At 47.4% G+C, this 24337-nt stretch overlaps 1 protein-coding gene across 2 annotated transcripts in view; it reads right to left on the reverse strand.

The window, feature by feature from the left end:
- Positions 1-24337, reverse strand: part of SLCO3A1 (solute carrier organic anion transporter family member 3A1) — a 303094-nt gene that overhangs the window by 49967 nt on the left and 228790 nt on the right. For both annotated transcript variants that reach the window (XM_038532752.1, XM_038532751.1), the window contains exons 4-5: positions 18074-18337; positions 2723-2887 (exon numbers count right to left, since the gene is read on the reverse strand). In XM_038532752.1, coding sequence (XP_038388680.1) covers positions 2723-2887; positions 18074-18337 — 429 coding nt within the window. The remainder of the gene's footprint in view (positions 1-2722; positions 2888-18073; positions 18338-24337) is intronic.

Raw genomic sequence — 24337 nt, forward strand, 5'->3', positions numbered from 1 at the left:
ACCTTCTGCCCTGAAGACTATTGATTTGTTTGTCGATAGAAACTGTCCTGAAAAAGAACAGCCCCAACATCGAAGCAACTGTGCAAATGTAATGAGAACATAAGAACAGAAGCTACAGAAGTGAGGAAATGGAGAAACTCGGGCTGCTGGAGGGCAAAACCAGAGACATCCCAAAAATAACAAAGAAGTTATGACTTTAATTATAAAGAGACCCACTTTACCCTACCTCTGTCAGACAGGTACTGGAAAGCTGCCTGAATTTTGCTAATACTTCTTACAAGTGACAAGTAACAAAAAAGTGGATGGCAAAGTGTTATCTGTTAAAAAAGAAAAAAATCAGGTTCGTGGTAGGCTAGCCATTCCCAAGGAGACACTATGATCCAGGTGCGTCATTGTAGCAGGCTTTCATTTTTTTTTTTTAATTGATATACATTATGTCCTGGGAAGTGCACAAAGCTTAAGGAAACACCAGATTCCTTGCATCCATATATACCCCTATCACCACCACTCAGATCAAGTTTGGCACATTCCCAGAGGCCCAGGAAGGGTCTCTGGTGGCTGCCGCCTCCCCTTCTCTGGACAATAGTTCTCCCATCATCATAGTCTTTATCACTTTAACTAAGCTTTCCTTCTTTAAACTCATAAATCTGTACACTTTTGTGCTTGACGTCTTTCAGCTCTATCAGATTCATCCACATTGAGGCAGGTACGAAAATGCTTCCTTTCTCCTGCTGGGTGATAGCACTATGTGAACATTCTATAATTTATTTATTCCTTCTCCTGTCGACAGACATCTGGGCTGTATCCCGTTGGGGCCATCATGCACCAGGCTGCTCTGAATGCAGTTATATATGCGTATCTAAAGGAGTGGACTTAAACATTCATTTCTGTTGAGTCCATGCCCTGAAGTGGGATGGATGGATCCCCGTAACAGGTGCGCTGCCCAAGAGCTGTCCAAAGTGCTCACACCATCGGGCACTCCCAGCAGTGGTGCCTGAGACTTCCAGTTGCTCCACACCCTCACCAACATTTGGTGCTATCAGTTCGGTGGATGCACAGTGGTATCTCAGTGTGGTTTTAATATGTGTCCTCCTTATGATGGGTTGGTACCTTTGCATTTGCTAATTGGCCATTAGGCAAAGAGACAGGAAGTGCTGAAGGAGATCATTGCTCTCAGCAGGTGATCTACCCCTACATACCAGAGAAGGTAATTCATGGGGCTGGAGCTCTCTCTCAGATGCAGAGCCATACTAGCTGCATCTCAGTGGCCAGACTCACGTCTCTCTCCTCTTCACTGGCAAGACCTATGCATGAGCTCTTCTGTCGAGGGCTGTCCATCCACAACCTCTCTCTTTCCTGTAAATCCCTTTCTGTTGGCTCTTCCCCCCCAACCCCACTGCCTTAGCAACCTCCTCATGTTTCCTAGCAACGCACCAACTCTCCCCCAGTTCCCCTCCAGGGACACACACCACCCACCTGCCATGGTCCCCTCCGGTACTCTATGGCTGAGCTTCGAGGAAAGTCCTGCAGCCGCAGACTACTCCTTCCCTCTTGGGGGCTGCTCTCCACACAGAGTATGGGCTCCCCACCACCATGTCTCAGACATAGCTCTGACACAGGCTGAAGGACATCCTGGTGGTTGCAGGCAATGGAGACGCTGTTGTCCTCATCATGTGTGTGCGCTGCTGCCTGCTTCCTCCTTGGAATCATCCTTGACTCCCATGACCTGTGGGATTCTTTCTGACTTCGCCTTGGACTGCTGTGTTTCCTCACGGTTGGGACTTTATTCTTCTTTTCCAATTCACTTTCTTACTGCGGAACTTCCACTCCACGTCCCTGACTACCCTCAGATTACACCGATGCAACCGAACTTCTATTCCCCAGCAGGGTCTCCTTCCTGAGCTCCCATCAAGTACAGGACCCCACAGGGACACACCACAGGTGTCTCACACTCAGCAACTTCAAATGTGGTCTCACAATCTTCCCTCATGGATTTGATTCTTCTCTGTTGGTTCCACGTTGCAAAACTGGTGCTACCAGCCATCGGAGCCCGAAATGCAGGTGTCTTTCCTCACTCTTCTGTCTCCTTTGTCAATCATGAAGCCACTTTGCTAACTACACATACGTAATGCTGCTTCCCACGAGGGCGAATTGGTTTTCCTTGTCATGCCAGCTCCAAATAGCAGAAGGAGATGCCTGTAGTCTCCTACTAAGAAGGATGGTCAGGCCATGCTTGAGCTTGGGGAGAAGGAGTGTCATGATCTATGAATTATGTCTGCCATGGGCAGGGGTCAGGAAGGGAGTGTGTGGCTTCCAAGTTCTGTATTTGCTGACTACGTGTTTCACGCTGCCAAGAATATTCTTACTTTTTTATGTGTCTGAGCAAAGCCTGCTAACCTTTCAGGATATATCTTGATTCCTCTCTTCCTTCATCCTGTCTTCTCCCAAATTCTGTAGTTCACAGCTATCTACTGATCTCCTGGCCTGTCACAATGCTTCCTATGTACATTTCATATTTTAGCTCTTTATTATCACATCCCTTTGGCAAGTTTTACTGCAAGAATAGACTAAAATTCCTTCTGCACACAAACACCAGGACTACTGCTATTGTTGGAGCAGCGGACTTGGGCTCTTTCTCTGATGGGCCTTGGTAAATTCTCAGAGTATTACCTGCATGATAGGAGCCCTCTTCCCACCCAGGGGGATGGAGAAGCAGACTCACCGAGCAGCTGGTTGGCAGAAGAGGTGGTAAGGTTAAATTGCTGCTCCAGGTACTTCCCCAAGAAAGCAGCGAAGCCAGCCACCACTGCAATCTCCATGCAGGCAGCCAGGATGATGCAGGTGAACACAGGGTTTGAGAGCAGGTGCTTGGTGACTTTCGGGATCACTGCAGGGAGAGGAAGAGGGTCATACACTGCACTTCCAGGCCTTCTGCCCCCAGACTCCCTTCTTGACACACTTTTGCCCATCTCAGTCAACAGCATCAGGAGTCACTCAGTTGTTCAGACTGAAACCTAAAACCTAAAACCTAAAACCCACAACTGTAGACTCTGGCTTTAAAATATATGCTGATATCTTGCCAATTAAGCTGAGAAGTACTATAACAGGAGAGACTATATTGTGCCTTTTCTTAGTTTACTGGAAACACTAAAATATTTTATAAGCAATGACAAATTATTTGCATCCCCCTCAAAAAAGAGTTTGGGGTTTCTTTCTCTCTCTCTCTCTTTTTTTTTAGATTTTATTTATTTATTCATGAGAGACACATACAGAGAGAGAGAGAAAGAGAGAGAGAGAGAGAGAGAGAGGCAGAGACACAGGCAGAGGGAGAAGCAGGCTCCATGCAGAGAGCCCAACGTGGGACTTGATCCTGGGTCTCCAGGATCACATCCTGGACTGAAGGCAGCACTAAACTGCTGAGCCACCCAGGCTGCCCAAGGGGGTTTGTTTCTCAAGCGAAAAAAATATATATAATTACATATTATAAATTATGTTATATCAAGTATTTCTAAGCATCTATATATGTAGACCTGAGATGAATATTTATAACTCTGTATGTGTGTTAAGAAAATATATTTAATCTTAAAAAGCTTCAAGAAAAAAATTGGAATTCTAGTGCTTATGTATATACATATATGTGCTGAGTCAAACCCCACCTCGTTGACTGGTCTATGGCCACCTGCCCAGCAAAACTTCCATGAGCTCTCATGTGGAGGACTCCCAGAGCATGGTTTTTCACTTTTGATCTGATAAAATCATTCCCTACATGGTAGCCAGTGGGATCAACTCAAATCAGTTTCCTGCTCAAAACTCCCCGATGGCCCATGTCTGTCTCTATAGCAGTCTGATGACTCTTCCTGCCACGTCTCTTTCTCCCTCCTGTCCAGCCTGCCTACCCCTGCTCTTTCTTGCTGGGTCCTCCTCGCCTTGTGCTAGGGGCTCCTCCCTCTCTTGGGATGCTCTGCCCACGGGTCTTCCCTGCATCTCTTCCCTCATTCTTAGGTGGTCTCTTCTCATCACCCAGTTTTACCTTGAAGAAGCTGCCCCCCCAGCCTGGTGCCCTGGACTTGGGTGAGAACTGATGGTGAGCAAAAGCACTTCGTGGCTTGCGTACTGTATTAAGCACCACCAGAGCCGGAAAACAGGTCCTGTTGAGGTCATACACTTCAATCTTATTTTATTATATTCTGTTTTTCTTGAAGTATGTGGTTTTGTAGACCACTTAAGATTTTCTGCTTACATTGGTGCTTTAAAAAACGTGACATTCATTGTTTTTTGTTTTTTTTTTAATCCTTTGAGTGCAGTCACATTATTTGGATATTCCTGGTGATTAGACTCCTTGGTATCTGGTCTTCCACCCAATCTCCTCAACTGTGGTATGACAACGGATCTTAGCAGTATGCAAAGGGGCTCTGCAGGTATAGGTACCAAGGCAATCCTGTCGCTCCAACATTTGTGCTATTATTTTAATGTGTACTTATAAAAATGTCAACTGAGGGGCTCCTGCGTGGCTCAGTTGGTTGGGCATCTACCTTCAGCTCAGATCATGATCCCAGAGTCCTGGGATCGAGCCCCATATTGAGCTCCCTGCTCAACAGGGAGTCTGCTTCTCCCTCTCCCTCCCCGCCCCCACTCATGCATGCATGCTCTTTCAAATAAATAATAAAATCTTCCCAAAAAATTAAAAAGTCAACTGAAACATAACTAATATATCAAATCTGTGGTTTCATGGCTCTCATAGCTTAAAATGATGCCAGGTTAAAACAATTAGATTTAAAGTTATTTAGAGAGAAGTCTTATGTAAATAATGGTACAGGTGGTAAGCAGATAAGGCAAAATGTATAAAGTTATGTGCCAGGGACTACAGTAAGGGGAACTCTGTTCTGCTGTAATCATAATAACATGGAATATTTGGCATGTGGTATACTTTCTACCTGTGTAAACAGAAGAGAGAAACTGAGTCCCAGAAGGATCAAGTATTATTCTAAGTCCAGGAAAAACCAGTAGGTACTCATGGTCATACAAAATAAACAGGTGAGCAGGGAGTCTAATACTGCATTCCAAGGTGATGAATTAGCCAGCTGTCCAAAAGAAGAAAGCTAATTACACAGACTCAATCTCATCTCCTAGGAGATGAAACCTCTAAATGGTCCAAATCATTAGAATAAAATAATAATAGAGGATACATAAGTTTTTAATAATGTTAACAGATAAGCTCAATAAATCAAAATGGCAGAACAATGGGTCAGCCAATGGCAGGTACACACAGCTCAAAATTGATCATTTCCATGAAACGTACCAAGTTTGAAAAATGAAAAACTAAAGAGAGGGACTTAAAGACCCTCCGACATAATAAAAGGAACTCAGAATCACCGTGGGCTGAGCAACCTGATCCTACATCCCAACTAAGAAACAGCCAGAGCTGGTGGCCTCTGCTTTTCTGTCATAGTTTCTCATAAAATTTACTAAAACTTGAGGAAGGTCACTCTTGGATGATGTAACTGTGTGCAAGCACACATGCATACACATATGCCACAAAAACCCAGAAACTTTAAATCCATGGTATTCACTCATTTATACCTACTTTTTTGCAAAGGCACTAGCCTTTACATGTGTTCTGTTTATTTATTTACTTTTGCAGGGTCTTCAGCATCTAAGATAATCTGACTTTTTAAGAAATGTCCTTTCAAATAAATGTCTAAAAGTGGTTACACTTACAATCTATGTTTAAGTGTTGAGAAATTTTCCTTCGTTACATCCACATTATTTTTTAAGAAATGTACAAATGTTTAGAGGAATGTTGACTGTGTAATGTTTAAAACCGTGAACTGCTACACAAATACAGAAGATGAATACGTTGGGTGTAAACAAAGGGTAACACGGTTTCTGTCTTTAAACACAAAAGCCTGTTGGATGTTAAGACTCCATCACCATAAATGGCTGCTCACAGGTGAAGGCTGGTTTGCTATTGTGCGCAGCACATTGTGACGGTATAATGTACCCATGATAAGGGACTTGGTTGACCCTGCCACAAAACACGAATCTCCACACTGTATAGGAACAGGTATGGATCACACCAGGCAACCACAGTGCCTCCTGGTAATGAGTGAATGTCAAAGCCCCTGTTTGTGTTCTGGTTTGGTTTGTGATAGAAACACTGTCACTCATCATTGTGCTCTTTTGGAATTAAGACATCTGAACTCTGGAAACACTGCCAACAATCAATAGGCAGGTTGGGGGCATTCCAGGAAAATAATCATCTGCTATACTTTCATTATAGCCCTCATTTCCTTTGTTAGGGTGTAGACCGTTCAGATGGGGACCTCAGAAAGAAGCACCACAGCCCCTCTTGCTCACAAATAAAATTGTTTGATACCAGCAGCATCCTCCAACTAGGAACTGTGCTCTCTGGCTCAGAAATGGTGCCAAAGAGGATTTATGTCTGATCACATTATTGTGGTCTTGGTATCTCCTTCTCCTTGATCATGGCTATCAGATTTATTTGGGGAGGAGGGGGGCATGTCTTGACAAAGGCAACTCCAGTTAATGGAATGTTTTCATCCTTTAACAACCATTTTAATTATTCCAGAGATAATTCCACTTCAGTGGGGAAGATTCTTTGTTGAGATAGGAGAGCCTGCCTGCTTTTGTCTTAGTGTCTAATGACTAATTTCGTGTTGAATTAGATGTGAAAATCAGTAGGTTTGAGGATCATCCTACTGAAGACTCAGGGAAGCCTCAGTGGACCTTATTTGCATGAAGAACATTCTTTTTTTCCCTCTATCGGGCCGATTTGCTGCCAGAAATGACAGATTCCTCTTGCATTCAGCTCTTTTGCTCCTACATTCTTCCCTCCCATTCTAGGTTTTATTGCAATGACTCACAACACTCTCCAAAGATTCCTTTTCAAAGGTTCAGCCTATCCTCCAAAGCCCCAATTTGAAAAGGGGTATTAATTAGCTTGAACCTAGGGCCATCCCAGTATTTCAGGCTTTTTCATTCAATGGGTTGTTAAACCTATAAAATTCTAACCTTCCAAGGAGGCAGCAGCTAATGAGGTGGCCCAGACAAATAGAAACTGAAGAACCAAGGCAACACCAGGCCACAGAACCCCCGTGGTCCCCCGTAGCCAATTACTTCCCACCTACTGATTTAGCTTCAGAGGCTGGGAGCTGGGACAGGAGGTGGGCTGGCGTGCACCATGCCACCTCACCAGCTGGGGAGGACTTCACCTCTCATAGGGAGCCTGGTGCTGTCCTCCAGCAGGTTGATACAAAGAGCCAAACAGTAGCAGAGGAGAGTCCTCCAGGAAAAACAGGTTTTCCACTACTGTCTTTGGAAGACATTTCTGTAGGATTAAGATTTCCTGAAAACTTGTAGGCCCTCCAGGAGGGAGAAAGCCAGGTTTGGAGGAGTTGTGAGGACTGATACAGAAAGAGCATCACCTGGGTACCAAGTACTCTTCTAGCCACTCACAATCAAATTGCATAATCCTCATGGCGAACCCGTGACCTTGGGGCTATAACGGCTTCTGTTTCCAGGTGAGGAAACCAAGACAGAGAGTAGTCCCAGGGTGAGGGATGCATGGCAAAAACTCAAACCACGGCACCTGCTACTCTGGAGCATGCTCAGAGCCAGGGTGCTATTCTGGTTTGGGTTTTCAGAAATGCTGCTCGTGGTCAGAGGATGGAGCATGCAGAGACCACTCCCGATAATCAAAGGAGTCTTTCTTCATGCTTAGAAAGAATATAAAAATTCCCACTAGGACTGGAAAAAAAATGACTCCTGGGATTAGTCCATGTTTTTTTGGAAGAGGAGAGGTAGCACAGGAAGGGAGGGAGATGAATGAAAGAAAGGCTTGCAGAGCCCAAAGGGGAGGAGTCCTGTACTGCAGACAAGTTTGACTGAGCAAGGTTGTATAAAATAAGGACCTAGTTTAAGAAGTTGGGTCACTGGGACCTGAATTCTATCTTCAAAACCAAGTAGGTCTGGGTCCCAAGCGCACCTCTCTGTCCCATGGATTGTTGCAAAGATTAAATGAGACCCATGCATGCAGAGAATGTGACCCAGGGCTTCTGGCACACAGGTAAGATGAGAGCACAATGCTAAGTAATACAATAGAAGTACTTGTTGGCTATGTTAGGGAGCAAGCCCTGGGGCTCGAAGGACATTAGAGCTGCCCTAAGAATGCCTGTGTATGAGCAGATGTGGTGAGGAAGCAGAGCTGGCAAGAGACTGGGTGGGTGAATGGAGTTCCTGGAGCTGCCTTGGAGCTGCTGGCTTCCCAGGGACAGACATGCCCTCTTGCAGAGGGCTGGGTGAGTCAGGAGGTAGGGGACACAAGTCCTTGTCCACCTCCCTTCCCCAAAACTGGAGGTGCTCTGGGAAGTGCTCACTGCAGGGCTCGGGCCTATTGCACTTGACTCTAGACATTTTAGCCCTCGGGCTCTCTACAGAAATTTGCCTTGACCTTCTTTTTTCTTTAATAACATTGCTGTCAATACACCATGGTTAATGCTCCCAGTGTGTGCAACTGCTTGGTAATTACGACAGTGACAGCTGACATTTGCTGGGCAACCAGCATCAGATGGGCCCTGAGCTGAGGGTTCCTAATGTCACTCCCACAGCTATCACAACAGGGACAGTCTCACTGTCTTGTTTCAGACATGAGGAAACCAAAGCTTCCTTAAGCAGCTGCATAAACCATGCTCCCAGAATGCAAAACCCAGGCCTGCCTGCACTCCAGAGCCCACCTCTAAATCTTTGGGTTTCTGTATGGGGACTTCAATCAGCGGAAAAGTGTTTATTTTCTGAAAGATAAGTCGTCATGAAGCGCTTCCCAGTGCACAGGACACAGAACCCAAAAGCAAAGGGAACAGAGAGGTGGAAGGAGCAGGGTGGGGGTGAGATACACAACAGTCTTCGGGTCACGACCAAAACCCAATGAAAAGAGGAAGGAAGAAGTAACAAAGATGTGGCCAAACACCACAACGGAGGCACGAGATTAAAGCCAAGGTAGGGTGAATCCTAGGAAAAATGATGTTTCCTGGCATGGCACAAACATTTGGCAGCCACTACGCTGGTTCCCTGTACCCGGTGCTGGCCGTCATTACTGCACCAATGTGTCCCTGGACACTCTTGCCTGGGTCCTCTGGTCTCTCCCACGTGAGGAGCCACCTGCATGCAGAGATGGAGCAGCCCCATCCCTAGATGTGGGCACTGTGCCCAGTAAGAGCAGATGCTTCATAAATGCAAGAGGGATTAATGAATTCAATAAACAAACAAATTGCAGTCTCTAAAGGCAACTGTCACCATCTCTTAAGAAACATTAACTGTGGAGACAGGGACCAGTTTGTGATCACATCATGGGTCACATTCCATAGGCTCATGGGCCATGATGGAATGGAAATAATTAGCGAATACGGCCATTTCCATTGCTGAGTCTAGAGTTATCTAGACTCCCCTGGATAGGGGAGGAGAAGAGCCTGGGAGGGAGGGGAAGCCTATGGTGCCAGGGACCTTCTAGAAAGGAGTGCCTATTGTGCACTGGCCTCAGACTGGCCACCTTGGGATCTCTGACCTTGTTGCTGCAGATAAGACTGTCTCCCAGTCTCTGTTCTGGGCAATCGAGGGACCCCCAGGTGAGCTTCCTGGACCCTCTCATTGCCAACTGTGAGACAGGTAGTTACCAGGCTTCCATCTACTGGTCTTGGGAACAGGCTGAAGGTCCCTTGTATGGAGAAGGTCATGGTTTGAGTGAACAAACCAGAAGCCATCAGCACAGGAAACAAGTATTTACACTGAAAGCCAAGCATCGATGGGTGTGGATTGGACAGGGAAACCCAGAGCCGGTCAGTTCTATTGATTCTTTTTTTTTTTTTTTAATTCCCAACTCCTTGTAACACCACCAAGAAATCGTGGGAGAAAAAGAGTAGTGTGGGGTCCCATTAGCTGGTGTAAGCCCAAGCACCCCCAGAAACACAGCTAGCTCCTCCCATTCCAGATCGGTGACCCCCAGGAGGGTGAAGTCAGAAACACAGGGTGGCGGAGCCAGAGAAGAAAGCCTGGGGAGTAGCAAGCTCTGTTTCAGATCCAACTGTTGTGCCTTTTCATGCCAGAGGTAGCAGAGGCAGAAAAGGATTAAAGAAATAAAGAGTGTCTCCTAAACAGAATGCCACTTTTGTAACTTCACACCAGCCCCTAGGAACCTTGTCTGGGAGCATGATGCGCCACCTCAGGGGTGGCAGGGCTGACTGCATTAAGCGTTCACAAAAACTCGACCCATAGGAGAATGTACTGCTCGAAAGACAAAGAGCAATGCTCAGAAAAGACATGGTGAATTTCAGCACCTAAGAGAACATAAATGCCTGTGTCTAAGCCGAGACTCCCTAGTGCTATCTCCTGAAGGGTTGGGTTTACAGCAGACCTTCTCAGAGCCTTCAATGTGCTAATGTCACTTACACACCTCCAAATGGGTCACATTGCAGGATGTCCCAAGCTTATTTCATAAGTAGGTCTCCTCCCCATGTTTTCATCTTATGGGCAAAAACTGCTGCAGAAACAGCTCTGATAGAAAGCCTCCAAAGGACTCCCACCACCTCTCCTATTTATTTTCAAGTAGGGGTACATTTAGAATTGCCTGGAAACTTTAAAGAAATTCAGGAGCCTAGACCACCTCCCTCTTCCCCACTAGACTCATGGAATCAGAAATCCTAGGGGTGCGGCCTGAGTGTGGGTGTGTTTCAAGAAACCCCCCAGGATGGGACACCTGGGTGGCTCAGAGGTTAAGCGTCTGTCTTCAGCTCAGGGTGTGATCCTGGAGTCCCAGGATGGAGTCCCACATTGGACTTCCTGCATGGAGCCTGCTTCTCTGCCCTCCACTCATAAATAAAAAAATAAAAAAAATAAAATAAAAAAAATAACCCCCCCCCCCCCCCGCCCAGGTAATGCTGATTCAAACCTCTAGGTGGGAAACAGTGACTCAAAGTCCACACACTTTAGAAGAGCAATGCAAAAGCCCTCCAAATTCATTTACAATTTTACTGGAGTCTTACTGGGGTGGCCTTAGGTGCTAGGAACTCTGCTGGGTGCAATAACAAGACACCATTCTCCCTTCTACCATGACCTTTTCTGAAGCCTAATCCCCCAAATGAGATGTCTCTCTCCCATCTAACACTCGGGCATTTCTGTGCCCTGCCTCTGCTCGCACCTGCCCCCCCTCCCGCCCAGAAGCCCCTCTCTTCTCTCTATCCACAGGGATCCTGCTCATCTTTCCAGATGGGGCTGAAATGCTACTCGTTTTATGCACTTGTCTTCGAGTCCTCCCTATGGACTCAGCACATCCCTTTGAACTTCCCATGATCCTCACCACCTTCTATCCTGCATTCTAGCAACACTTCTTAAATGCCCAAAGAGTTAACATGAACAGGAAAGCTCTAGGGTCAGATGGGATAAAACAATGCCAGCCAGCTGGCCTTCCAAGGGCCTTTAATACTCGAATATACCATGTGGGTCTCCAAGAGGGTCACACACTATATAGACATTTTTTCAAGCTTATTTGGCTGTAATACCTTTCCTCCCTCCCCCCATTGATTTATATTTCCCCTGAGCATCTCCAAGGACTTCTGTTCCAAGGAACACCCATAGGGAAACATTGTCTTCTAGCAGTTTCCTTCCTTCATTCAAAGAACACTCGTGGGATATCCACATTGTGCCAGGCTTTGTGCCAGGTACCCTCTCATGTGTAAATCTCGGGTGCTTTGTGGAAATGACTTGTGGCCTGTTCACAGACATAACACCCCAGCACATCCTCCTCCACAGCTGGTAAGAATATGAGGAAGCCATTGGCCAAACTGGTCCTGGGGACCTACAAACATAACTCCTATGGCATGGCAGTGTATGAAATGCAGCCTGGTGCATGGTTCCCAGCATTTGGGAGGGCGGATGGTTTCCCTAGCCATGGAATCAAGAAAGAAGATTTTAATGGGAAATCCACGTGAGGGCAGAGCACAGTTCTGAAGACAAATGGTGCAATAAAAAACACTCAGCCATCTAGCCCGCAGAATAAGGGCTCTCAGATCACCAGGCTCCTCACAATAACAAGATGCTGAAAGGCACAGGCCCCTCATTACAGAAAATGTGGCAGGAATGGACTGATAGCTGGCAAAGGATAGAGGAGGTTTGGTAGAGTTGTAGAGGCTAGAGGCTAGAGGCAGGAGCCGGGTCCCTCACGCTAGGCCAATGCGTGTGCAGCTCCTGCTCAACACCAAGAGAGGAGCAGCGGTGGCGATGAGTGTGCACCCTGTTCCTGACCCAAACACCTGTCAGGGAACTCACACAGCCCAGAGTCACCAATGCAAGTCAACTGGAGCAACTGGGCCAGCAGCCCCATCCCCACACAAGCAGGTCACCGGTGGACCAGCCATGGCACTTAGCACAGATGGAGCCCCGGCTGGACTCGTGTCCGCGGATGGGTCAAACACAGGCCGAAACTCTGGGAGGGGCTTTGGGGGCGAGAACAGCTTGAAGGAAAGCAGCAAACCATGGTGGGCTTGGCAGGGCACGTCCAGTGATCCGTGTATCCCCTCATTTATCAGATATGTACTGAGCCCCTACGGACAAGAGCAGAAGCACAAACAGAGGAAGTCCTGGCCTTTGTGGAGCTTTCGGATGGAGTAAGTGAATAATCACATACAGAACAGTAACATGACCATGTCACGGAGAGCAATGTGCCTGGGGGGGGGGGGGCAGGCAGAGAAAAGTCCTAGAGAACATGATCATGAGCTGATGTCTGATGATGGGATCAGAATTCCAGCTGAAGGAACAGCAGGTGCACAGTCCCAGGGTGGGGAGGAAGCCTGGGGAACCCAGGGGCCTAGAAGGAAGCTGGTGAGGTGAGGCTGTGGAGGGACAGGGAGGCAGTGGTGTAAGCAGCGGCTGGAAGGGCAGAGGAGCACCACTGGGAGGCCCTGAAAGGGTTCCACCTCTGTCCCTTCGAGCTGGAGGCAGCCACGGGATCAGATGCATCCTGAAACCATCGTCATGTACAGACAGATCAGTGGGGTTGGGGCAGACTAGAGTGCAGGAGATAACCCGAGGAGGCTGGAGAGAGAGTCAGATGGTGAAATCAGTAGAACCCAGGGATGGATGGCTGGAGGAGGGCAGGATGGAGAAGGTAACAGCCCCTGGCAGGATTCATCTCCCCTGCAAGTGAAGGTCCTCTGGAACTGGGCACTGCATTTCCTCCCGTGGAGAGAGAGCAAGTGGAACAGAGAAAGGACCTGTGTCTCTGTGTCTCTGACACAGGAAGGGTCTTTGTTCAATTGGCCCCAGCCCCAATTGGCTGATTCCCCTTCCTCCTCAGGCAGTTCATTAAAGGCTGGTGAATCCCCCAGGGAAACACAGTGGAATGAGCTTGGGGTGTGGAGTCCGGGGACCTTGCCCAGTCCCAGCTCCATCCTTCCCAGTGGTGATGACCTGGAAATGTAGTTTAACCCTGAGCTCTGTGATGGGATGGTTGGCATGGAGATCAGCTACACTCACACTCACGCATCAGCTGGATGGTGGGGGCCCAGTGGGAGGTCCCTGCGAGTGCCTGGAAACTCGTCAACCACCCTCCACATTTTGGGGGTAGTAAGACTCTGAGCCTAAATCCCCCCTACCCCACCCCGAGCCCTGCCAGTTGGGCTGCTCCAAAAAGATAGTTGTAGCTATCTTTTCGGAGACAGGAAGAGGCCACTTGGCAGTCAGTGTGAAGTGTACAGAGACAAGAGTGCTCAGTTTTGACTGCTCTTCTCTTTCAGAGATCAAAGGCAGGGCCCTCCCTTCGGATTTTAAACCTCTGGAACAGTTACACTCATCCTAGCTAGAGAGCCCATCAGAGAGGGCCAGGACGTGCCAATGTTTGCAGGGAGTGGGTTCCTCCCGCCCTTTTAGCCTGTAGCTTCGTCTAGAAGACCCACTGTTTTACGGTACACCAGTGCTGTTGCAACCAGCAGCTGGAAATTTAAGTATGCTCTGCTGAAGTCGGCTAGCACCTGCTGAGGCCACTTCTCCATTAAGAGAGTCCATTATATGCCCCAAGATGGAGCATCACATTGTAGTTAGGAAGACAGGCACCGGGCCCCTGGCCAGGGTTCAAACACCTTTCCTTTCAATCTCTAAGCCTCAATTTGCTTTTTTTTGTAAAATGATACCAATGCCTTATAGGGTTGGAGGATTAAGTATGATAGTGTGTGGAAAACCAGAGTTCACCACTGGTGTGTGTGTGAGTGCATGCATGCTGGCAAGAGGATACTCGTTTGTTTGTTCATCCATTCATTCAGTTGGTATCACCTACATGCCAGGCATTGTGCTGTGCAATGGAAATAAAAAGATGCATGAAAGCTTTGTCCTTGGAGAACACAAGATTTGGGCAAAGGCAGATAAGCTGAGAAGTCTCCAGGTGGTGGGATAACAGGTGCTTTGCAGAGGCTGGGTATATGACAGAGGAATATAGCTAATCCAGCACTGGACATGGGGGGTGGGTGGCACATGGGCACAGTGGGGCTGTAGGGAGGGATTCCATGAAAGGTGGGGACTGAATCTAATCCAGAGTGGACCAACAGAGGAAGGGTATTCCATTCCTTTCTCTTCCAAGAAGAGAGAGGGGAATGTCTGATGTGTTGAAGGAACCAGACAGAGCATGATGGGGAAGGTACACAGAGTATGGCTGCTGAAGGAGCCTGGATCCCAACCATCAAACCCCTTCCAGAGCAGGTGACACCAGAGATGTGAGATTTAACATACCAGCTGGTGATAATATTATGCCTTTGTCTAACAGTCCCCTGAATTCCTTCTTCCCTCTGGGTTGAGACTTTAACAAAGTGTTCTACAAACTCTGGGCATCTAGATTCAGGAGGCCACATGGGTGCTCTCTAGCCCTCACATGGCTACAGCATAGAAAGGATGAGCGGACATAGTGCCAAACACAGAGGAAGGATGGGACGGGGTGGGGTGTGTCCTGAAAGATGAATCAGCCAAATGCTCTGAAGAAAATGGTTGGGGAAGAGGAGTGTGAGAGCCAGGGCACAAAGAAAAAGCTATTTGGTGGCACAGATGAAATGCAAAAATGTGTCTTGGGCTTGCAGACTCCCACACAGGAAGATACTGGAGTTTAACAAACCCAAGCGTTTGTTTGTCTGCTGCCTGCTTTGTTAAACAGTTATGTGACAGTCACTACAAGATGGGGACTTCTGGGCTGTGTGAGAAATAACAGCTTCTCTACACAGTTATAGAACACCACTCTGGGCCTTGTGTCTCTCCTCAACTTCTAAGAGTTGCAAACCCAATGATGGCCAACTTTGTTGGAAAGAGACCATCAAAGCCCACTTTTTGGAGAGGGGAGAGCACCCTGAAAAGTAAACTGCAAGCCTAAACTCCTATATCACAGATCTCGGTTTCCTCACCTATAAACAGGACACCGTATGTTAAAGCCAAGGGGAGTTAAGCGGTGTGGCCAAGACTGCAAGACTAGGAAGTGGCTGAGCTGGGTCGGAACCCAGATGAATAGCCCTGCTGCTCTCCCAAGAGCAGGGGAGATCGTCTCAGTCTCAGTCCCAGCCGGAGGGAGGATGGAGCAGCTGCTCTTGGGACACAACACCAGCTCTTCTTAGGAGCCTTCCCTATCTGTAGAGCATGGCAGGGGACGCGGACTGATGGCCAAAGAAGAAACCTATTTGCAAACTCAAATGAAACAGATGAGAAATGGCAACATACCTATTTTTAGACCAATGTTAATTCCTCCATATGCAATGCTACTCAAGCTTATCTGTACTGCACACTGCCTGGAGACCAGAGGGTCTTTCAAGGCTGCAAATTGGATAAAGAGTTTAGGAGCACCGGGTGACACTGCATGGTGCTTTCAGTGGAAATGTCCACGTAGCAAAAACACTGAATCACATGGAAAAATGAAGGATGTAAACGACCATGGTCCCCTATCCATGTGCTGGCGTATGTAAAATTTGTTTATTAGCATAATAGCTCATGTCACCGTATTTTGGTTCCTGGGGATTCTTCTGGACACACTGCCTTCCTTTCCTGCTGGGACATTCTTTAGGTCCATTAATAGACCTACTGCCTCTGGGGATTGCTAATTCTAATTAAAAATCATTAATTATGAGAAGTGGAGTCTATGTATCTACAGGCCACAATTTATGATCACTATGGCTTGCAATGAGTCTCAGACCTGTCTATCCAACTGTGTACTTGTCAGCTAGGCCATGGAACGTCTAACATTCAGCTTGCCATTGCTTCAACTCTGCCCATTGTGTGTCACCCCCCACCCCCAATGGCTGCAATGTAAGTTCCAGAATATAAGCTGCCTGGGTTACCACTGTGTCCCTGGAGCCTAGCAGGATCTCAGTACATGCTGAACAAAGGAGTTAAGGGGCAACTGAATCATAATCCAAGAATTCTGAAGACCCAAGATGTGGGCTCTCCCCTGCCTGTCTCCTGAACGTCCATAAACTCCTCTGCTGCCTGGCACTGCCATCCTTTCCACATAAGGCTGCCTTTGCTGGCTTACTGCTCTGTCCCTACGCTGGATGGTAAGTACTTTGGTAGTACAATTATAGCTTTTCATCTTTGCATCTCCAAAGATGAAAGTTAAGAGAAGACTGGGGTAGCTCTTGAAATTGGAGCTCTGGGCAATTACCATGGGACAAAGACCCAGAAAGGCTGCCACTGCTTTGGTCCAGGGTGTCTCCCGTTAAGGCCCACTTGGGTCAGCCCCATTTACTCCTGCAGATCTGGTTACTGGGACACTTTGTAAGGCTACCTAGGCAGTAGACATCACCCTCTGGCCAGCTGTTTGGGTGGGAGTTGGTGGGGGGCTCTTCTATTAAGCATAAACTCCTGGGAGTCCAAGCCAAGGCAACCCCTGAGGACAAAAAGTAGATGGCCGCCTCCTACTCATACATTTCTGCAACTTACAGAGATGACTTTTAAGATCTTCTTTGGACAGTTCCAAATTTCTACTTTGGTAGAAACGATTGTGGAACATGGGTTCAGACATAACAGCAGATTATTAATTAGTCTCTTCTGGGAATTAGCACAAGTTCTGGCAATCCCTCCCTGACGAACACTATTAACAGACAGTCTTCTGCGGGCAGTGCTTTAATTCTCACGGCCACACTGTCACTTAGGAATGCTATTACAACTATACACTCGTGGAAATGAAGCGTGGAGAAGCTAATGATCTCAGTTCTCGTGAAGAGCAGAGCAGGGACCGGAGCCCAGGGGCTGTGATGAGCTCCTCCACGTGGCTCTCAAGCATCTCCAAAGACAGTGATCCTTGTCGCACAAAAGCTCGGTGAAGAGACTCTTACCGTTTCTAAACTGGCCACTGGAAGACTGGAACTGCTGATGGGTGCACCCTGAACCTGCCAAGAAGTGGGTCATCCGCCTTCCCCCCACCCCAGCCTCACAGAGGAGGAATGCCCCAGCCTTGCTCCTTCCTCACTTCAAAAACTCAGCAGATTCTTCAAGGGACCCAAGAGAGGGGGTCCTGGAACTTACAGAGCACTGCAGGAGACCCCACGGTGGGGAGGGGACCGTGACAGAAACCCAGCAGCTCCAGGCTGCTCTGGCACTGCTTGCCTTGAACAGAGCTTGCCAAATGTGTAAAAAACCCAGGGGCTAGAGTGTGTATGTTTGCAGGGGGTGCTGCTGCTTCTCATTCCACATCACTCCATTTTATCAGAAAAGATGCATCTGTTTTCTGTTAAAAACGACTGGGAGAGCTTCGCCACATTCTCAAGTGGGACTTTGTTATTAAGACTGAGTTCCTACCTCTTTCCAGAGGAGCACATCTTTCGTAGAGGGGAGAGGAGGACAGAGCGCTTCAAAGGAAAAGCACTTTGGATGTGGCTTTTGAAGAATGCCTGCTATCAGGAAAGGACTTCCTGATAAAAGAACAAGTACCTCAAGCCCCCAGAACCCAGTCCTGAGCACCACCCTTTCCCCCATCGGCCTAGACCACCGCCCCCCCCCCCCCCCATTCCCCTGGCCAACCACATTCGAGGTGTGGCTCTACCTTTCAGCTGCTGGAAGCAGGAGGCACTGCTGTCTGGCTCCAGAGGGTGTCTCAGGACCCCGTTGCTGGGCTTGGGTCTCTCGTATTCTCTTTCTGGGAGCATGGCCTGCTCGCTCTCCATGGCAGGGTCTGAATGTGGGGGCAGAGACTGTGGAAACCCAAACATCAAGAGGGAAGAGAAGAAGAGTAAGGCACCGCAGAGCAGAAAGCCACCCCACCAGGCTCCGATCCAGCGGGGGTCGTCCGGAGTGATGTCCAGGTTACCTGCAACCAGAAAGAAGACAGTGAGTAGGACGGGAGGGGACACAGCAGGGCTGGCATACGGCTAAGGGTCTGAGTCAGCTGCACAAGAGAGGGCTCTGGAAATAGCCTTCAGGGCCCGGGGGGCGGCAGGCAGACTGGACCCTTCACAAAGCAGCTTTTTGTTCCACATGGGTGCTTCTGTTTCTCCTAAAGCTGAAGGCTGATTTCTTTCCCTCCTTAATTTTCTTGTCTACCCTGTGTTTGTATCAGTCTAAACAAACACAGTGAGAAGCCAGACACCCTCTGAATTAAGCCTGGAACTGATGGGCTTTGGTAGAACTGCCTAGGTGTGCTGGTGAAAGCACAAGGGCACAGAAACATTGTTCAAGGGTGTATTTTTTACTGTGTATACTCACTTGCACCCTTCAAAAAAGAAACTAACCTGAGATCCCATTCAACACCCCACTCCTGGTCTTGAATCAGGTTCACAGATCATAAGGGGTGGCACAGAATGAAGTCAAGAGGCAGGATGCCTGGAGTGAAATCCTGACATTTCTCAGCTTGGGACCTCAGCCTAGTGATTTGAACTCTCTGTGCCTGGCTGACTGATCTGCAGGACAAACCATGATGGTAATAGTACCTTACGGAGTTTCAGGGAAAGACTAAGTGAGCCACACCAGATAAAAATTGCTCAGAATAGTCCCTGGCACGTGCTTGAGCATTTAAACAGTGTTAGTGTAATATTTATGGTTGGGGTCCTGTTTCCAAACTGCTAGTGAGTAGGTTAATTCAAATCTTGGTGGTGGCCTGTGATTTGGGGAAGTCCTTTATTAGAAAGCTTTGCAGCCAACTTAATGTTTAAAGGCAGGTGTACATGTGGTTTGGTTGTCTTGTACTATTATTTCTTTGATTTGCCAATTGAAGTCATGAAGACATAAACTATAGCTTACTGCTTTGCAGATTTTTTTTTTTTTTTGTCTTTCTCTACAACTGCCTTTCTTAGAGCATTCCCAGATGAACTGCTTAGAAACGTCTCTTTGACGATAATCCCATACCTCTGGAGCATATAAGGACATTCTTAGATATGGGGTCAGAGCATTTTGAGCTAAGAACTAACAAGGCTGCAAGCCTAGACCAGATGGATGGACAGGTGTGGCAAAAGAAAGGACCACAGACACTCAGATGAGCACTTCACCATTTGTAAAATGTTCTCCCTAAAGTCTCTTCAGTTGCCACTAATGAAGATCCCAGCCATCATTTACTGAGGGCTTACTCTGCATTAGGCTTTACCCAGCGTGTATTCTTAACTGTTCTGGTCAACCCTCCAAGCAACCCTAAAGGTAGAGTCTTTTATTATCCCAGTCTTATACAGATAGAAAAATGGAGGCTTAGAAAGTTTAAGTACCTTACCCAAATTCACAGAGTTGAAGATTAAAAGATAGGCATTGAGATGCCAAGGGCCAGACTCCTTATTACTTTGCTACACTGCCCTTCTGAGCTGTCTGTCTAGTCTTTGTTTTGGGCTCCCTGGGGGGATGATTAATTCCAGTGCTTTGTGCAATGGGCCTAAGATCACCAACTTTGCTGCTGGTCTTCGGAGCATCAGTGGGTTCTGTCCTGGAGGCCTTGACATCAACGCAGGAGCAATATTTAGGGCACTACAATGGACAAGATGCTTCTGACTTGCTGCACGTCAGAGAAGAGAGTATAAACTTTGGCAGGCGTAGGGTTGAATCCCAGCTCACATGCTTACTAGCATGTGATGCTGGGCAAGCTACTTACCCTCTCTGAGTCTTACTTTGATCACTTGCAAAAATAAAGGTGACATCCACCAAGATCGCTTGCAAGGATAAGAGGTAATGAGCAAGGATCACTTGACACACAGGCTCTTTGTATATGGTAGCTCTTATAACTACTTCTAGGTATATATTTACATGAATGGGAATTTCATGATATAGGGTTATTATTATTATTTTTTAAGAGTATGGTAAAGCTTAAAAAAGGCAGGAGAAAACCCAAGGTGATCTTGAAAGCATCTTGATGCAAACATAAGAAGAGAAAAGGAAGTCAGATCACCTCGGGTAGCTGAGCAGGAATGTTTTCTTCAGTTACTCATTGTGTTTTTTTCACCTGCTGCCAAGCAATGAATGAAAACAAAAGACGTAAAAGGGAGCTGTGGTATCTCCCTCCGTTGTTGATGGGCTCCATAAAGGGGAATTGAAAGCTGGCAGATGTGAGCCGAGAGAGAGAGAGAGAGAGAGAGAGAGAGAGAGAGAGAGAGAGAGAGAGAGAGAGAGATATCCTGGCGGTTGTTTAGAGGAACAAAATTAGTAGCTCGTTGAGAGTCCCTATTTTACTTAGGAAGTTAGTGCCTCTCTTCTATGTGTGAAGAAACATCCCAGGGAGAGATGCTGCAGTGGGGAGGCGGAGGTTTATGTGAACCTGTCAACTCACTCCCCGTAGGTATGTGCTTGCATGTGGGAAGCCAACGTTCGCTCACCATTTGTAAGGCAGGGAAGAGCATGTGACCTGTGTCAGACTAGAGCATGCCTGTCATGTGGGCAAGGAGAAGGAGAGGGGTCTGTAGGAAAGTGTGGGGTGGGGGGAGATTTAGGTAAATCACAGTTGACCATTTTAGGAAGTATTGATTCTTTTTTCCCCCTCTCCATTGCAACCATCCAGAGCACTTAGGCAAGGAAAGAAATAATGTTCTGAGGAGAAACCACTCAGCTTTGGAGCATGCTGCCCTCGGGTCAGGGTTGGCTTAGGGGGTGGATTCCTAGTCCTGATTTTGGCACTTCCCAAAAAGACGGCTAATGCTTGAACCCAGTCTGACAAAAGTATTTTCTGAGGCACTTTCACGGAAGTGATGGTGAAAATCCCTCCCCACCTGCCTGCAATCATCACTGGTCGGCAATTACTATCCTAGTATCACTAATGCTGAAAGAGAGTTTTTTAGATTGGCTGCCAAAGAATAGTGGGGTAGATGCTACTGATGTCTTTATTTGGATCTCCTCTTCTAGAACAAGGAGGCTTACCTGTCCCTTACCGTGAACTTAGGCGTAGTCACGTGCCACAGAATTTTGCCACTGAAATATGAGTGGGGGAATACAAGTCACTTCTGTGTGGAGCTACATATGAGCTGGTGCCTGACTCTTGCACTTTCTTGCCCTGCTTGATCATGGAAGCTCTGCCTGATTGTGAAATCCTCCTAAGATGGTCCCTGAGAGGCTATGATGAATGAAGGGTCACTGCACTGTATATACAGCAAGAATGAGGAACGAACCTTTAGTATTATTCTAAGCCACTAAGGTTTTTGGAGGTGTTTGTTATTGCAGCAGAACCAAGCCCACTCTGACTAGTACAAAAGGCTTAGGAAATAAAAATTCATGCTCTCTAAGAACAGTGATCCTGGGCAGGCTTGGAATCGTGAAAGTGTTTCAGGCACAGATGGGGAACGGGGTGAAAATGTCTTTTCTTTCAACGTAGCTCTATTCAGGTTCTTGATCTTAGAAAATTACTACCATTCAACTTTTTCATGAAGACTGTGGTAAGATTCCCAGAACAAAAATGAAAAGCACCCATCATTTACTTAGATGTACCTAATTGCCAATGAAACGGGGACCATAAAGGACAAAAAGACATTGAAAAGAATGGGATGGGGACAATATCCTAGAGTGAAGGTGCAGCATTAGCAAAGGCATGGCATCCTCAGGGGACTCTGGGCTGACCAGCTAAGCTCTACCCAGGCACTCATCAGCCCCTTGGTCATCCCAGGCATGGAAATAGACTAAAGGATCACCATGACGGAGGTATCTGCCCACCATGAGACCGGCACAGTCCAAGCCTGCCTTTGCATAGCTGTCTCTGGTTTGAAGAATTTCTGCTTTGCAAGATCCATTTTTCTAACCCTGCCATGTCTCAGAATCTGACATTTGGAGTGTTTTCATGGTTTTGTGGGGTAAAACAAGCAAGCTTTTGGGAGTTGTTTGCTTCCTCTGTTGAAGGCTGTGTAAACACAAGGGGTTGGGGTTTTTCTCCTATTTCTGAGGACTACTACCATGGTAGGTAGGAAAGAAAAATCACTGGGAACAGAGTCAAATCTTTTTTTTTTTTTTAATAAGATTTTATTTACTCATGACAGACACAGAGAGAGGCAAAGATGTAGGCAGAGGGAGAAGCTGGCTCCCTGTGGGGAGCCCAATGTGGGACTCGATCCCAGGAACCCGGGATCACACCCTGAGCCAAAGGTAGAGATGCTCAAAGACTGAGCCACCCAGGCATCCCTTTTTTTGTGTGTTTTATTCATTTTTATGTATGTATGTATGTCAAACCATTTTAAAACTAACCAACCAACCCATGAGGATACCCAAAGACTATGAGAAGGAGATCGAAGCAAATTAGAGACACCTATTTCTGACTCCCAGGCCACGCTGATGTGTAAGTGGTGCCTTGGGCTCTCCGAGCAGTTTCTCTTTTCTTTCTTTTTGTCCATTTACCTATTTGTTTAATCTATTTCTTGAAACTTTTGCTAGGAGACTCAAGCATTCCAAAACTATCATTAAGTTACAGACCAAATTAGAAACTGAGAACAAGGAGGGGCTGAGCAAAGAGGGCAGCATGGAATGCCCAGGATCTCGGCCATTGAGCTAATTAGCCTCACATGAAGGAATCTGACGACTCCTGCAGCCAGCCCTGGAGTGGCAGAGCAGGCAATTCCTGGCTGTTGACCTTTTCCATGAAGCAAACATACGGACATATCTTATTCCAGGGACAAATGCCATGCAGCCATAAGGGGCCAGCTGGGGTCTGCCTCAGGATGAGAGTCTGTGTGTGCTGATGAGGTTAGGTCATCTCAGCAAGGCCTTTGTCCATGGAAGGAGGCAGCCTTCTGGCAAAAGTCCTGGAGAAATTCTAAGGACACAAACTGCCCAGTTTGGAGTCAGACAGGGGCGTGGGGTTTGCATCCTACTAGCTGTGGAAATGAGAATCTTTGGCTTACCGTGTGCCTACTACCTACCAGGCACCATGCTACATGCTTTGCATGATTAACACATGTCATCCACACACAGACCCTCACAGAGAAATGCCCCCAGGACTGCACAACTTGGAAGGGGTGTAGCTAAGATTAAAATGGATGTCTGGGGATGCCTGGGAGGCTCAGTCGTTGAGCGTCTGCCTTTGGCTTAGGGTGAGATCCCGGGGTCCTGGGATCAAGTCCTGCATCGGGCTCCCCACAGGGAGCCTGCTTCTCCTTCTGCCTATGTCTCTGTCTCTCATGAATGAATGAATAAATAAAATCTTAAAAAAAGAATAAGATGGAGGTCTGATTCCAGCACCAGAACCCTGTAGAACTCATCATCTCTGCATAAGAAGAACTCCGCTGTTAAGTGGGATAACAGTAACACCCAACCTCCAAGAAGAATGTTCTAAAGTTCAGATGAGGCCATCTACATACCACTTTAATAAGCGGTCTGTTCAAGGCTGCCATTCTCAATCTCCTGATAAACCCACTGTTAAGGATGGTTGATTTGAGGATTTGGGGCACATTCTGATACCAAGTCCTCCTTTTTTCTAGGTTCTGTTCTGAACGGGTCTCAGCTTTACAAAGGTATCCTACAAAAGCAATTCCAGCAGCACCATCGTTCTTTCCCTGTGCTGTCACAAGAGGCATCTATCCTAAAGAAGAGGAGTATGAGGGAGCCATGCAGGGATCAGACACAGATGTAGAGCAGCAGAACCCTTGGTCTATGCATGGCCAGCTGAGTCCTCCCAGGGGGACTGCCCGCGGGGTCCATCCATCCCATGGCTGGCCTGTTCCTACAACCCACCACCTCCCTACCACACAGACTGCAACCAGCCTTCCTCGCTGGGTCCTCCCCTTTCACCCTGTCTCCTCAGCTGCAGCCAGGCTGCACAGGCACATCCTCTCCTCCATCTGCCCCACCACAAGGGCTCTGCCTCGCCTGCCTCGCCCGCCTGCCCACAGGTTCCAGAACACTGCTTTCTCCAGTCCCCTTT

The sequence above is a fragment of the Canis lupus genome, chromosome 3 (genome assembly GCF_011100685.1).
Source record: "Canis lupus familiaris isolate Mischka breed German Shepherd chromosome 3, alternate assembly UU_Cfam_GSD_1.0, whole genome shotgun sequence".
NCBI classification, from domain to species: domain Eukaryota; kingdom Metazoa; phylum Chordata; class Mammalia; order Carnivora; family Canidae; genus Canis; species Canis lupus.